The following is a 16976-nucleotide window of genomic DNA, read 5'->3' on the forward strand; positions in this document are numbered from 1 at the left end:
TTTACAATTATTGCTAGGCTTACTGTTCGATTCACTAAATTTTGGAAAGAATCATTACGTGGGTCTGTGTTTCGCGAGGAGTGGAAGGGTATTACATCCATCTGTCCCGATCCATTTTCTTCGTTGACATGGTCAGACACATAGATTCCTCAAAGGTATTCATAGATGCTTTCTATACACTACGCTTTTATATGCGGAAAACACTGGTTTGTACATTCATTTCCACTACCCTGTTGCTCACATAGCACAGCGAAGCGCATAAACAAAATAAACGCATCTGCTAAGAGGACAAAAAACTTTATGGCATCAAGTTTTATTAGAAGAGAAAACTCCAAGTTCGGAAGGTGCGACTGTACGATAGCTGATAAGTAAGAGTTACATACCGCTAAAATTGTTAATATTTTTGTTTATTCATTGATCCGCAAAGGAACCTAAAATGTACGTCTATAAATGCTGAGAGCACCGAGTGAACTCTGTTGCGACGTTATCTAATGAACTATTGTAGAAGTATGGTACGACATTTACCTGACGTTCGTGAAATGCAACGATCAGCTTTCTAACAAATTCAGTTCAATTACTTTCTGGGCCATATTCGCATGTATTTCAGGAACCGAAATTGGACTTAATTAGATGAACAGACGAACGAAAACAATAGCTGAAATGGAGGCGAAGCTGAGATTTAAAACCAATGTATTGCATACCAATGGGGAAGACATTGAATCATGACGCGGCAGTTAATATGATCGCATAAAGTACGTTCGCGGCAATGTGTGTAAATCGGTGCAAAACTGGTTAGGAAATGCGAAAAGTGGTAGAAATTGCCTTTGATGATCTAACTTCTTGTTGCGATCTGCTTTGCTGCCACTCACTGCAAAGCCTATGACTCGTCTGTAACATATGAATTACAAAGACGGCCCCTCAATTCCCAATAAGACAAGCAAAGGCACCAACAATAGGCATTGGCAGAAAGTGACCTGTGACGTTGCCTAGAAACAGTCTGAGGCTTGCTAACGAAGAAAGCGATTTGCTCTTAGCAATTTTCTTCTAGCCTTGCCGGTGAAGACTCTTGTAGCGCAAGGTAAGCATCAAATACTTCTCGTTTCATTGTCTGCCTAACCTGTAGATAGCTATTTTCACTGTTGCATCTGAGGTATAACGCAGTCTGATAATAAGTTACATCTATCCGAATTCAATGACGCACTATACGGAGAACTGAATACTCTTCTGTAGATCGCATGTAGTTAATTTGCGATACAATTCCTAGGACACAGCTACAAAGCAGGCGTACATGGATATGTGAAAATTATCTATTACTTACCCACCTCTTAAAATACTATTCGGTGACAATTTAGTATGATGTTACAGTTAAGTGTTGTAATTTCCAAGAATGATTGCCTATCGAAGTCGCGGGTTCCAAACGATACATATCGAAAGTGCGATCATAAACCGATAATGCGGCTCTGGTGACGTGCGTTACGCTGAGTTGTTTGTGACCTTCAGTTTTATCTGTTTTCTGTCGTTCCCTCAGTTGCTCTAAATTACATACCTCCACGAATTATTTATTCATAGGACACACCACGCATTTCCGTCACATGTCACGGTTTACGACATTTTGGGTGTTTAGTGACATCAGTTTGCACGACTTTAACTGCGGACTAAGAAATGGAGTAAACAGATGTAGCAGCAAAGACGAAACTAATCTCGACATTCCCTCTCATGTCATTGCGATCGCGTGCATCGTTAAGCGTACTGCGTTAGTCGCATTCTGGATTCTTTTCGGATACGCTGTGAAAAAATGCAGTCATGCTTTGTGGCAGCAGAGGCATGTGGAGACGGAGTGATTTGCTCCTTTCCGATTGCACATGTTTAAAGAACATCTTGAGCTGTTACTACTATGAAGTGTGATAGATAAGCTTGAACAGCTACGACCAGATCTCATGAAGTAGGGCAATTTCAGGGTTCTGTTCGTGACAAGAGCCTCCCTTATGGGCGCATTTATAAGCTGTATTTCCAACAGGCTCTGGTCTTCGAAATGTAGCTATATAACTTTGCACAAGAACATTAAATTCGGTACCTTAGTTTTCTTAGTACTTCCATATGTTATGTAAGTAAGTTATTTCGTTTACTTTAACCATCTCGTAACAAGCTTTTATCCACTTCAAACCCTAGCTGCCATTTTTGTAACAGACAAGCTACATGTCTATAAACATTCTTACTGTACCATACCATAAATTTACAATAATTTAGGAATAAAGTGAAACTGTATTTTAGGACAATCCTGTTGTAGAGCCATACTATACTTGCACTACCTCTTAAGAGCAGTTCCTCAATGTTTCTTCCTCTGTAGTGTTCTAGTATCTTGAGCAAGCTAATGAAGAGGAATGATGCAATGTACCTCATACGGCTACATTGTTATGTCAGTTCCAGAATATTCAATAGGAAAGTAATACCGAATGTAGTTTTGAAAAGTAAACTAACTGTTTTTCAAAATCAGAAAGCACTTTCTTATTTTACGCCGATCTCACATCAAAAACTAATTTTGTGCCCACGAAGTGAACTCGCTTGAAAGAAGAAATCGTCGAAGTGAAATGAAATATTACCCTATTCACAGGTAGGATACAAAATATTGGGTATCCGAGAAGCGATATTCTTATGTAGAATTAACAATACAAATACCAAGGAGACAAATTTTCTAGACGGCCCAGGCTCTATAAGTGCCACATTAACACATTTCCTTCAATTTCTGTAGGATGTAATTCGAAGATGTCGACAACTTTGGCTTCATTGAACAAAGTCTACTCTGTCAGATAACGGTATTTAAATCTTTTAAATTACGGAGTTTGTGTAGATGATCTAGATCTCCACTTCAGGAATATATTCTAAGTACGTCTGAATAGAACGACGGCCGACGCAATATCACTACTGATATTTGAGTGAATCGTAGAATTCCTAACTAACGGATGGCAGTATGATGCTTCTAAACATTTCTCTCTCGATGTCTATTAGAAAATGATGAGACTGAGAACAGCTACGACAAATCATCACAAATTAGAAGAAACTTTCAAAATGAAAGCAAGACTGCTGATTATAAGAAGTGTGCGATGAATGGAAGCTGAGCGATCATGTATAATACATGCAAACAGATGTGGTGAACTGACAACTTCTATCTAACATAAGAAGTGACAAGTTGCAGAGGACAGAAACGCCGAATTTCTATAGATGAGTTTAGTAAAACTTAATGCAAATCTACGACGGAATAAATATCTCCAAGAGGAAGGCTTACGACCGACTTTACAATCTGCCTTTCATCTTAAGAGTGTGATTACTGCCGTGTATTAATATGAATTATTGGCACCGAATATTGTTTTTGCGTGATAATCATCCAATATACACAATGGTGATTATATTAAACGCCTTAATTTCAATTTTTCCATGACTGAAAACGCATCTCAGTACATTACTTTTGTTAGGTGTTCGCGTTTTCGCTGTGTTTCTTGTAATCTGACTACATACTTAATTCCTTGAACATTACTGTTAACTATAGTGATAAAATTTCTGATACCAGCGCTGTTGAATTTATTGTTCCTAAACTGAAGGAGAAGAAGCTATAAGGTTCGGAGAGCCCCATTGTTGCCAATCAGCCAAACACGATGTATTAATTTGCATGAGCAAATGTATCAGTTTGTGTTCTACCCCCTGAAGCCTTTAACTGAAATTACTCAGCACATAAGTCACAATATTGTATTGTATTGTATTGAACTGGGGACCTAGAAACGGCCGGCCGGAATGGTCGTGCGGTTCTAGGCGCTACAGTCTGGAACCGAGCAACCGCTACGGTCGCAGGTTCAAATCCTGCCTCGGGCATGGATGTGTGTGATGTCCTTAGTTTAGTTAGGTTTAATTAGTTCTAAGTTCTTGGCGACTGATGACCTTAGAAGTTAAGTCGCATAGTGCTCAGAGCCATTTGAACCATTTGAACCTAGAAACGACGGAGAGGCTTCGTCCCCTCCGTAGCCCCCAGTGGTACACAACCCCACAACAGGCTACAGCAGTCCACTAACCCCTCCGCCACCCCCACACCGAACACAGGGTTATTGTGCTTTTCGAAAAATGGTTCAAATGGTTCTTAGCACTATGGGACTTAACATCTGAGGTCATCAGTCAACGAGAACTTAGAACTTCTAAAATCTAATTAACCTAAGGACATCACACACATCCATGCCCGAGGCAGGATTCGAACCTGCGACCGTAGCAATCGTGCGATTCCGGACTAAATCGCCTACAACCGCTCGGCCACCGCCACCGGCCTGTGAGTTTCGACCCCCAGTGGACACGCCCGGGAACGTCTCACACCAGACGAGTGTAACCTTAATGTTTGCGTGGTAGAGTAATTATGGTGTACGCGTACGTGGAGAAAGTGGACCTCGACACTAATCCGCCGGGCGGATTCGTGCCGGGGATCGGCTCACCTTCCCGCCCGGAAAGTGGTGCGTTAGTTCACACGGCTGACCGAGGAGGCGTCACAATATTACTTCTCCAGAGTTGTAATACCGCCACCGCCATCCCAGATATCAGCACGTGGTAGTAAGGCCTCCGATCAAAACTAGTCATGTTAAATCTGCCGTCAAGAGCCTCAGCCGATCGGAGTGACTTTCGAACAGTGCTAACCATCGGTCGTCAGTGTTCAGATCTGTCTCCGTCCGGATCGGAGTGCTTCTAATTCTCAGCATCTTTCTTCAAATATGGATGCATGTTGATTATATGTCACCTAAGACCTCATGCAGAAATTATTATTTTGCAGTCAGCGGTCTTTGAGTGAGACCAGTTGTAAATTTAGCGCTGATGGGGGGCAGACTATGGTTTCTTACGTTGTTTGCACCTTGTTAGTGAGTAAATGAACAAGCGACTTACTGTCTGCGTAATACTGAAACGTGTTATAATTTTCGTTCGAATAGTTCGACTAAATTTTATATCTGATTTAAAGCAACAGACTCTCTCCACTGCTAACCGACGTTGACGAGCGAAGTCTCCCAACAATAGGTATTGGTAGCAAGTGACGTGTGTCGTTACCTAGAAACAGTCTGAGGCTTGATAAAGAAGAAAGCGGTCTGCTCGTAGCAAATTTCTTCTTGCCTTGCCAGTGAAGGCTCTTCTAGTGCGAGGTAAACAGCAATATATTTCGTTTCATTGTCTGCTTACGCTGTAGATAGTGTATTCATTGTCAGATGTGAAGTATAGAACGGTTTGATAGCAGGCGGCGTTAGTCCGAAATTGATAACGCAGTTCTGAATATTTTTCTTCAGATCGCATTTAGATAATTTACGATATAATTCTGAGGAAACAGATACAAAGCAGGCTTACACGGATCAGTGAAAATTTTGCTATTGTGTACCTACTATTTAAAATAATTAGCAGTGACAAATCCCGCCATATGATAAGCCTTACGATACGTTTTAGGTTTAGTGACATCAGCGTGATCCGATCTGTGGACTAGGCAATGGAGTAAAGAGATGCGGTAGGCGAGACGAAGCAACTCTTCACATCCTCTCTCACTTAAATGCGAACTCATCTATCTTAAAATGTGCGAACTTGTACTGAACTGTATCAGTAGCATTCTAGATAGAGTGCGGAAAAGCGATATGAAAGTGACATAGTAATTTGTGGCAGCAGAGGCTGGTTTTGAGGTAGTGTTTAGTTCCTTTCTAAGTGCGCATGCTTAAAGTACATCATGGTGCTGTAAGGAGATTGCAGAGTGATCGATAATCTTCAATTCCAAAGACCAGGTCTCAGCAAGTAGGAGGATTCCTCTGTTTCCGTGATCACGAGAGACTCCATTACTGGCGAAGATAGAAGCTATCTTTCCGTCATGATGCAGAGTATGAGATATAGCATTGTAAGGTTTGTCCAAGTGTATCACATCTCCCCCCTTATTTTCTTAATTTTGTTTGTTATGTAGGTACGTTATTTCGTTTCTCTTCATCACAATGTTTTCCCATTTTACCCACGTACCTGCACAATTTTTTTTTCATCACATGCTTACTTCACTGGGAAAATTTGCATCTTATCACGTGGTAAAATTATACAAAGTTTTAAATAAAATAAACGAAAATTGTATTGTAGGACAACGAAATAAGTTAGGCAGGACCATATAACTCTATCCGTGTACTAAGTTGTCGCAGACAATGCTTCAGAGCATTTCCCGTGTAGTGTACTAGTATTTTAAGTAAACTAAAGAAAGTAATTTATTTATCTAACTCTTACACCTGTATTATTATGGAGGTTGTAGTATTTTAAGGAAACTAATGAAATGCGTAACTCTCACTACTGCAATAAAATGGCAGTTGCGAAAGTTAAAAAGAGAAAGTAACACGTGAAACTGCCGTCCAAAGTGAAGCGCTTATTTTTTAAATGTTGTAAGCATTTCCGTATATTACGCCGATTCGGTGTGTTCAAGAAGTAATTCTTTTGTTGATGAATCGAACTCACTTCCAGGAACAAACTTAAATTTTTTATGATTAAGGGTATACTACAAAAATACGACTGTATCTCCGATGACAAATGAAAACTCAAGCAGTCACAGTTGTTGTTGTTGTTGTTGTGGTCTTCAATCCAGAGACTGGTTTGATGCACCTCTCCAAGCTACTTTATCCTGTGGAAGCTTCTTCATCACCGAATACTTACTGCAACCTACATCCTTCTGAATTTGTTTAATGTATTCATGCCTTGGTCTCTCTCTACGATTTTTACCCTCCCTGCTTCCCTCCATATACTAAATTGATGATCCCTTGATGCATCAGAACGTGTCCTACCAACAGATCCCTTCTTCTAGATAAGATGTGCCACAAATTTCTCTTCTCCCCAATTCTATTCAGTACCTCAACATTAGTTACGTGATCTACCCATACAATCTCCAGGATTCTTCTGTAGCATCACATTTCGATAGCTTCTATTCTCTTCTTGTCTAAATTATTTATCGTCATGTTTCACTCCCATATACTGCTACACTCCATACAAATACTTTCAGAAAAGACTTGTTCACACTTAAATCTATATCCCATGTTAACAAATTTCTCATCTTCAGAAACCTTTCCATGCCATCGCCAATTTACATTGTACATCCTATCTACTTCGACCATCATCAGTTATATGCTCCCTAAACAGCAACACTCATTTACCACTTTAAGTGTCTCATTTCCTAATATAATTCCCTCAGCGTCACCTGATTTAATTCGACTATATTCCATTACCCTCCTTTTTCCTATTGTTGATATTCATCTTATATCCCCCTTTCAAGACACTGTCCATTCCGTTCAACTGCTCTTCTAGATCCTTTGATGTCTCTGAGAGAATTACAATGTCAGCGGCGAACCCCAAAGTTTTTATTTCTTCTCCATGGGTTTTAATTCCTACTCCGAATTTTTCGTTTGTTTCCCTTACTGCTTGCTCAATATACAGATTGAATAGCGTCGGGGAGAGGCTATAACCCTGTCTCACTCCCTTCCCAACCACTGCTTCCCTTTCATGCCCCTCGATTCTTATCACTGCCACCTGGTTTCTCTACAAATTGTACAGATTTGATCCTAATTACATCATTCTGGACATTACGTCTGCTACAGATGATAACGTCTTCAAATTAGATGATGGAATCTAAATTTTCCTTCCTAGAAGTCGATATATACCTGCATAATGGTACAAAAATTCTTTGGGCCATATATCTTTTACTCTTCGCCTCTTGGTAAACACAATGAGAAGTTATTGGTTTCGCTATCATTTGCAGACGACTTACTATCGACATTAACGCCAACACGTGTCACGATCCTCTCTGAATATATGAAGATTTACAATTATTATTCGAATTCCTAAGAGCCATCGCAATTTTTTTTTGTTCATATCTACGAGTCACGCGCCATTCAACAGATACTGATACGGCCGTTTGCATTTCGTAGATGTTTCGGAGCTTGTTCCGGAGTTTGCTGTGCAAGAAAGGAGGATGCTGCCTCTGGGTGTTCCTCAGGCGTAGGCAGCCCTTCTATGAGGATGACGATGACGAGATGATCTGCGACCCGGGCATGAACATCGCGATGTCGCATTGGTGCGGTGGTGTCACACCACTAGCGCAACAACGGTTATTCTGAGATTACCTTCTGCAGTTACGCTTTGTATTAAGATCACGTTTGCTGTAAGACGCAATATATTCTCTCCCCTAATTAAATTCCGAAGAAAATATTTGCTAGTCGCATTTCACTCTCATACTCGAATATTCCAAAAGTGTAGGCTATGTTGCACTCCCCACACAGGCGCACATTTTAGAGCACCTGGTAAACGGTAGGGCTATCTTCCGGGGTAACTGTCGTAGAAAGGTCATACACGATGATTAAAGTTCTTCACTACGATTCCTTTCAGGCAGGTGTTCTCACATCGTTATTTTATCAGACAGTCCATGCAAATTACAGAGCTACCTGAATCACATACTTAGAAATTTATAAGATAATGCAGCAATTCATTACGAAGGGTAACAATGAATCTTGACTGTATAAATACAGTAATACATACGCGGAATTAAAATAATTTCAGTCAGCATCTGGGATCATGATAATGCATATATGTAACAAACAGCTCATAACTATTAACAACAGTGAAGTAGGCCCAACATGCTCTTAGCAGATAAACAGAGTTTTTTGGAAACATTCTATTAACACGTTGTGGAACAAGTTAAGGGCGACCAAAACTAAAATTAGAACAAATTATCACTAAACTGGGTACTGAATTTGGTGTTCCAAAGACCAAGTTGGATTTCATTGTAAATGACAGTCAGTATTTGCTCAGGAGCGTGGGGTTTAACTGGATTTTCAGAATTATATACAGATGTTGTCAAACATTCTGTTTTTCAGTATTTGTTTTTCTTAACGTCCCGTTTATTTTTCAGGCTCCCACTTGGTATGAGTGTACTCTTGGAGAAGTATACGAGCACAAATCAACCATCTGTTACGGTGCTGACGTAACACATCCGAACTATCGGGACACAGTTGCGAATATAGAGAAGCTAGTGGCAGCAGAAAGGAGTACGTCTCGGCTACTGGCTTGCAAGGATCTATGCGCCATTTATGGACGAGTTACTCCCACAGTAAAAGGTAATTAATCAAATCTGAAGAACTGTATACTTGAAGCTTATTCGAAAAGAAACCTCTGTAATCAACTACCATTTTGAAACGAATTTGATTTTCGTATTTTGTTTGATTGCAGAGTACCTAGGTGAACTGTTTCATCGTCTGTGTGAGGATGAAGATATGCTAGTGCGAAGGATGGCACTGTCCATGTTGCCTGCTATAGCTGAAGACGCTGATGTCCGGTTTTTTGCTTCTCATGTAGTGCCCATTTTCGAGAAGGCCCTGGAAGATAAGGTACATAAAGACAATTTCTTATCACTTACGCTCATTAACTAGTACACATAGCGAATCAGTTTTTACAACTTTCGTTTATTTTTACAGATTGGTCTTCACTTGGAGGCGACACAGGCTTTAATCGCTTTGCTTAAAGCTAAGAAACTATCTGATGATGTACACAGATATCTTCTGCCAGTTCTGTATAAATACGCAGAGGATTCATATTGGCAAGTTCGGTTCTTAATTGCCAACAGCATTAATGATGTAAGTATGTTAAATATTTGATTTCCTTAGTGTTGGATACGTACTTATAATCTATATAATACTTCTTAGTGTTACTAAGGGACACTCGTAACCGCATTGTTAAGTTACAACTATTCAAATTCGGTTCAGGTAAATCTTCTTAGATACGTAGTGCACTCAGCTAAGTTGTGATAGTTGAAAGAAGGAAGTGTATTTCTTTCCATTTGTGAGCAGGGATACCGGCGTATCTGGAGTAGTTTCTATATGAACTGACATATTGGCAATGCACCTGATACAGCAGAACATTTTTACAATTTTGTTCTAACAGTTTATCTCGTTAGCACATAAATGATACGTTTATAAAATTATGTGGTTATTATAATCTTGTTTTTCATCTTTTATAGATTCACAACTCTGTGAGTTCATTTATCCTGCAATCAAGCTGCTTCTCACTGATGCTGAAGTTCTCAAGCGACGCAGAAACAAGAGTGCGCTCTGCGGCAGATCGCTGGTTTCAAGGATGTTTCAACTTTTTGGCGACATCAAGTGAGGTGTAGGTGTCCTAAACCACTTTCGGACGAACATTGAAAATTCGTAGCAGTGATATTTCCGAGTTAACGCCACATCACAGCCTGTCATGTTGCGCCCAGTTTACTAAAGCACAAGTGAACAACTCTAAATGGTTTATTCTGAAAAATTTTGGCAATAAAACACATTTAAGGCACCTACAGTGGAATGTTTTATTGTAGAAAATAGCAGTAGTTCGCAATCCATAATTGACAAGATGTTAAACGTTATTCTCGTATTCAGTTAACAATTTACGCTTTCCAAGATATATTTTATTCCGGGGTTAAGTTTACTACTTCTTTTCCATTAAGAATTGTACCCTCAATTTTCTTCCATTCTTAAAACAACGTTTACATGAAGACCAACCAATTTGCATCCCGCCGCTCAACCCCCCCCCCTCCCCCACTGCCACACACACATACACCCACGCACTAACAAACACACAGATACAGACACACACACACAAACTATGACAAGAATTTGATACTGTTTCCATCTTCACATAAAAGGCAAAAAAAGAAAAAAATATATCTAGAGTAGAATGTAGTTGCTTCACCATTTTCAGCATTTTCAGTACTTGTAGAAGTCAAGGAGTGAGGAGGAGACACTCCACTATGTTACGTTATTAACGCGTGTTGTACTTATTAGGTTTATATGATACACATTAGTGCATACTCACCATCACCTACTGTCAAAGACTTTCAAACTTATGTATCCCGATAGGAAATGTGTATTAATGACGTGTAATAACAACAACACTGAATCTTTTCATTGCGACTTAATGAGAAGATAGGAAACAGCGAAATGCCATAAAATGCAGTGCCAGGATATCGTTCACGTACCGGCCGAAACTAGTAGAAAATCAAATTTTTGACAGCCGCTGATAACGTAACTCTATAACTATATCTTTGGTGAAACGTATTGCAGTTGTGGAGCACCAAATTGTGAAAATATTCTTAGGTTTATACACCATAATGCACAAAATTGTGTGTTCTCGTGACCGCAAACTTTCACAAATGCAGAAGACATACTATGCTAGATCCTCCTTAAAAAACAAAACGAGTATACGTTTGAAACGGTGTGCGATGGATTATTTGCGGGAATAGTTGTTGGCGAAAGCATATGGAATTTGCCTACAGGTGGTAATGCTGGGAGTGAGTAACTGATATTTAATTTCGGCAGCTGAATATGAATATCATGGCAACTAACATGGAACTTCTTGTAATAGCGTTTTCTGGATAGTTTTAAATCTACAGGGTGGAAAGTATTTAAACCTACAAACTCTGGGAGGTTGTAGGGGACATCGAAACAAATATTTTTCCGTAATACCATTTTCCTATGAGGATTATTTATAACGGTGTAGGCCGTATTACGCTTTTCAGTTGTTAGAGGCCGTATTACGATCTTCAGTTGTTAGAGGGCGTATTACGCTCTTCAGTTGTATGCAACTGGTATCCACCAGTGTAGTAGTGCATTGTCTCTGTTTACTAATGGACCGATACACCTGAGTAGTCGATTTCAAATGGCTCTGAGCACTATGGGACTCAACTGCTGAGGTCATTAGTCCCCTAGAACTTAGAACTAGTTAAACCTAACTAACCTAAGGACATCACACACATCCACGCCCGAGGCAGGATTCGAACCTGCGACCGTAGCGGTCTCGCGGTTCCAGACTGCAGCGCCTAGAACAGCTCGGCCACTTCGGCCGGCTAGTAGTCGATTTGAGAGACCGCATTTTCTTTTCTTTCACCTGCAACCATTCAGTCTCCCACCGATGCATGATGCGCCGATCACAAAATGATATGATGGTGTGCAACAGGATGGGGCACTGACGGGCAGCACCATCACGGTACACTTCCACGCTGCTTTGTCGGCCACGTCGTTACTCTGTATCTCGATGTGGCCAGGTATGCAGCAAAACATCACCCCCTTGCCACGGGGTTGGATCTACTGTAACGAGTCGTGGATGAGCTGAATCAGATGATCTATTGCACACATTTTGTGAAGTGCTGGTAGTTCACTGAGCAAGACGGAACGGACAAGAAACCTTGTATAGTGATGTCTGTGAATCCCCTCCAGTGCCATAAGAATGCCATGTCAGTCAGAATCATAATTTGTAAATTGTTCCGGAAGACGCACTTTGAGAACCCCATCAGGCAAAACAGCAGTATACCTGAGAATATTCTCTTGCTGGAACCCATCAGCACAAATAACGATAAAATCGTGGTTCATACTTAAAATGGACGAAAACAGAGTTGTAAAAACATAATCTTAGTACAAGTTTTCTTATACCATGTCAATTTAAAATCACTTTGGGCCTTGAAGACACCAACGCTTTTCCAGTCTTGGCTGTGTATTTGGAGGTCTGATAGATCCATATCCTTGAGAAGTCGGTAGTACATATCCCAAATGGCTTGGTTGCATGGGGCCGATTCCTGAACAGCCGTTCAGTGGTGGCTTCGACCACTACACTAAATGCCACTGACTGAGGTGACGCTGAGATTTTCAGTGCCTGTCGAGCCAAAGGGATACATCGTCGAATTCAGAGTGGTCGTTTACCAGCCTCTGCACACAGACTGTGAACTACGCTCGTCCGAAAGGCTCCAGTCGATATCCAGATACCCTCCACACGAAAAGCGTCTAACATCACGAGGTAAGAAATAAGGTCTGATCCATAGAACGCGCTGCCATAATCTAAACGTAATCGAACAAATGTCTTGTAAAACTGCAGGGGACGGAAGCGTCAGCTTCCCATATTTGTCCAGTAAGACATTTCAAAGTATTCAATGGCTGGAAGCCCTTTGTTCGTAGGTCATTCAGGTGTGGAAGCCTAAGTTAATTTCGTGACAAATAACAAAGCCAAAAAGCGATCAGTTTCTTGAGAACGTAAATTATTGTTCCCCACTGTGAGTACTTTTTAGATAAAACTTACATGAGCACGGTTAAAATGCATCCATGTTGGCTTCTCTGGTGAGGCCCGAAAACCAGTTGTCCTGGCCCAGGTTTCTAGCTCCTAACAGTCAGCTGTAACTGCATCGTCGTCTTTGTAAGGTTAGAGGAAGAACAAAAGATTGCAATGTCATCCACAAACAAAGAGTATCTGACAAGGCTCTTCAATGCAGAGGAAATGACATTGACAGCAATGGCAAACGGTATGACATTGAGTACAATGCCATGGAAGACACCGTTCTCTTGAACATAGCAGTCAGACATAGGATCGCCAACCCGATGTCGAAAACGCTGGGTCTCGAGAAAGGATTGGGTAAGAAGTGGAGGGCTAAGGATGCTGTACCTCCAAATAGTGTCGTATGCTTTTTCGAGGTCAAAAATCATACAAACCAAATGGTCTCGGTGTAAGAAGGACTACTGTATCGTCGTCTTCAGTACAGTTAATTTGTAAGGGGTGGAACGGTAGCGCCTGAAACCGCACTGGGAGCGGCTCAGTTAACCTCAGGATTCCAGCAGTCAGGCATGGCGGTGGTTGACCATGTGTTCAGGAATATTACTCATACTGCTAGTAAGGGCTGCACTATGGTAACTGTTAGGGGCGCTATGGTCGTTGCCATGTTTCCAAAATGGAATTAATGCTGCCTCCTTCCAAGTCGTGGGGTAGTGTCCATCAAACCAGATCTCATTGATACAAGAGAGGAGCTGTCGTTTCGCTTCAGGGCACAGATGACAAATCATGGCATAATGGATCTCATCAGGTCCTGAGGCAGTGTCTCTAGCCACAGACAGAGCTGATTCCATTTCCCACATGGAGAACGAAGGTTCTACTCATTATACGATGAGAAATGGAGTTTCCTCATCTCAACAGTCCTATGTTACACCTGGAAAGCAGCTACTTGTCTGGATGACGTAATGACAGTAAGAAAGTGTTCAGCTAAAACCTGAATCATGTCTTCTGGTGCGTCCCGCAAGACCGCATTACTTGAAAAAGTCATAAGGGATGCGCACGGCCCTTGCCTGAAATCAGCCTTATTAAGTCTGAAATTTGTACAGTGGAAGTGGACCATTGGATCAGTTATTGGAAGTTGTAAATTCCTTGCAGGAAGCCCTCTTCCGTTCTTCTATCACTCACCTCCATGTGCTTTCGTGGATCTGAAGGCATGAAGGTTTTCTGTAGTTGGATGGTGTTTGAAGGTATGCAGAGCTGTTCGTCTGGCCCTGATTGCCAATCGACATTCGTCATTCCACCAAGGTACAGGGCATAGTCAGAGGTGATTACTAGACCTTGGGATGGACTCGGCAGCAGCCCATTGCATCTCACAAGTGATACGGGCACCGTCTCTTGTACACAATCCTTTTGCTCAAAATTAGCCTGTCGATTGTACTGCCACCAACTTACCCTTTGTATCACACATCTTCGTGGTCTCCTGTCAGCCTCCATTCAAGTCACAAGACGGATCCACATAGGGGAGAGGTCACTAGAATATAAATCTGTAGCCACTTCCCACTGAACTAAGTCTGCAATAGCTGGAAAAAAAAAAAAAAAGGTCAAGGGCTGAAACAGATCTTGTAGCTGTGCAAAAGTGTGTCATCTGACCCGTGTTCAGAAGGCAGATATTCTCGGACTGGACGAGTCGCTCAATCATCCGACCACTGGAGCAAGCGGTAGCCGAGCCCCACAGCACTTTGTGTGCACTGAAGACCCCCATAAGGAGGAATGGGCGTGGGAGTGACCAGAAGAGTTCTGTCAGTGCCTCTACATCCAGAGACATCAAGAGGTGGAAGATACAAAGGGATAGCGTGGTGTTAACAGGTGCTAGAACTATCATGGCAGTTGCTTGTATGGTCATGGCAACAGAGACAGGAGAGGAATGTCATCTGTCATCAACAAAAACAGCCATTCCACCTTTAGTCCCGTCTCCAGTAGTATCGTCCTTCCTTTAGGGGTGGTAACCCTGTAATGCAGGTGCGTGGGCGACTTTAAAATGATTTTCTTGTAAGCAGATGCGGAGCGCTGCGCGTAGTGGTCACGCGGTTTGAGGCGTCATGTCACGGACTGTCCGGCCCCTCCCGCCAGAGATTTGAGTCCTCCGTCGTGCATAGGCGTGTGTGTTGTTCTTAGCATAATTTAATTTAAGTAGTGTGTAAGTCTAGGGACCGCTGACCTAAGCAGTGTGGTCCCTTAGGAATTCAGACACATTTGAACATATAGATGCAGAGCGGTTTCTCCTGGACTAGGAGCTGTAATTCATCCAAATGTGATCGGTATCTATTTAAAATCCACCGCTACGCAGATGTCCATGAGGAAGTCATTGTTTAGCGATGCTTAGTAGTTTCTCTTTCCTTCAGTGGCGGTGTTTTACTTGGGAGGACAGGGGGAAAGGTAGTCGGTTCCCGGCTCTCCGGCCTCTCCGATTCAAGTCCATACCCTCAAGAGCATAGTCCAGGTGTGAGGGGGAGAGAGTTCCCCGATGCGAAGGATTAACTACCACTTCCTTCAACTGGGAACGACTTTTTGAAGGACGTTTTTCCTTACTCGTGAGAGGAGTTGCTTTCTTAGGGGGGTGGGGATGGCTTAGTAAGCTTCTGAGGTCGGCAGGGGTGTGCTCTTTGTTTGGTTTTAGGGCGCAAAAACAACTTGGGTCATACGCGCCTATGTCAAATTTGTAGAACACGTAGACAAAGAGAGAAGTTAAACACGACTACTCATTAATCCCAATAGACGGAAGAGAAGACAGTTAAATCAGGGACATGGAGAAACGCGTATAAAATACGCCATAGAAAAACGGAGGTCCAGGACTAAAAATTAAATGGCCTTCGTCATATTGCTACGACGGGTAGCAAGTAAAACGCGGTCGAAAGGCCGGCCGAAGTGGTCGTGCAGTTAAAGGCGCTGCAGTCTGGAACCGCAAGACCGCTACGGTCGCAGGTTCGAATCCTGCCTCGGGCATGGATGTTTGTGGTGTCCTTAGGTTGGTTCGTTTTAACTAGTTCTAAGTTCTAGGGGACTAATGACCTCAGCAGTTGAGTCCCGTAGTGCTCAGAGCCATTTGAACCATTTTTGCGGTCGAAAGCCTGCCTGTCGTTCGCTAAAACGGCTGATAACTCAGACGGCAAACACAAACGGCAACGAAAGCGGTTAAAAATAGGGCATTCCGTCAGGAAATGGTGGACAGTCAAAAGTATTGGGGGGGGGGGGGGCACCACTTAACAGATGCCGATGGCTAAAGAGACAGTGGCCAACACGCAACTTAGTAAAATTATCTCTTTGCAGCGAGAGGCCCGAGAGGAGTGAAAAATCTCTGTAAACTGAAGCAGTAAATTAGTACTCAGATAATGTATCTTAAATTCAATAAGCAGTCTCTTGGAGCAGGTGTCACACCGAACTACGCGAAAGTGAAAATTGAACTGCCTTGTCAATGAAAGCCAAAAGAGATATGAACTGGATTAGGGCCCAATTACGTGGAACATGTAATCACAAAGACCTTTTAGTAAAGAATCATTCAGTTTACATTTACAATTATGTAACGATCTGTCTAGTACTCAGTTTCAATTTTTTTTGGCAGGAAATTTCTAACAGAGTAAGGAATAATGTTGAAAGAATAGAAAAGTGGTATAAGAAAAAGTTAGGCATACTATTAAAGCTTCAGAGGATTAATGTTTTAAAAAGTAAAGGTGGCGTTGGACAACACCTCTTTCATGATAGGGTAGCTAACTTGACAAATATTGAATTGAATGAGGATGAAAAATACTTTGCTGAATAAAGGTTTACAACATAATGTCACTCCAAATGTTAACAACAGAACCATTACAAGAGTCATAGATGAAACTCAA

General features: G+C 41.7%; 1 protein-coding gene across 1 annotated transcript in view; it reads left to right on the forward strand.

Moving 5' to 3' along the window:
- LOC126416903 (serine/threonine-protein phosphatase 2A 65 kDa regulatory subunit A alpha isoform-like) overlaps window positions 1–10183 on the forward strand; it is a 165273-nt gene extending 155090 nt beyond the window's left edge. Inside the window, exons 7-10 of the mRNA XM_050084786.1 lie at window positions 8927–9062; window positions 9244–9401; window positions 9489–9647; window positions 10031–10183. Of these exons, the coding sequence (XP_049940743.1) occupies window positions 8927–9062; window positions 9244–9401; window positions 9489–9647; window positions 10031–10183 (606 nt within the window). The remainder of the gene's footprint in view (window positions 1–8926; window positions 9063–9243; window positions 9402–9488; window positions 9648–10030) is intronic.
- The last annotated feature ends 6793 nt before the right edge of the window (window positions 10184–16976 follow it).

This window comes from Schistocerca serialis, chromosome 8 (assembly GCF_023864345.2).
Source record: "Schistocerca serialis cubense isolate TAMUIC-IGC-003099 chromosome 8, iqSchSeri2.2, whole genome shotgun sequence".
In the NCBI taxonomy this organism is placed as follows: Eukaryota; Metazoa; Arthropoda; class Insecta; order Orthoptera; family Acrididae; genus Schistocerca; species Schistocerca serialis.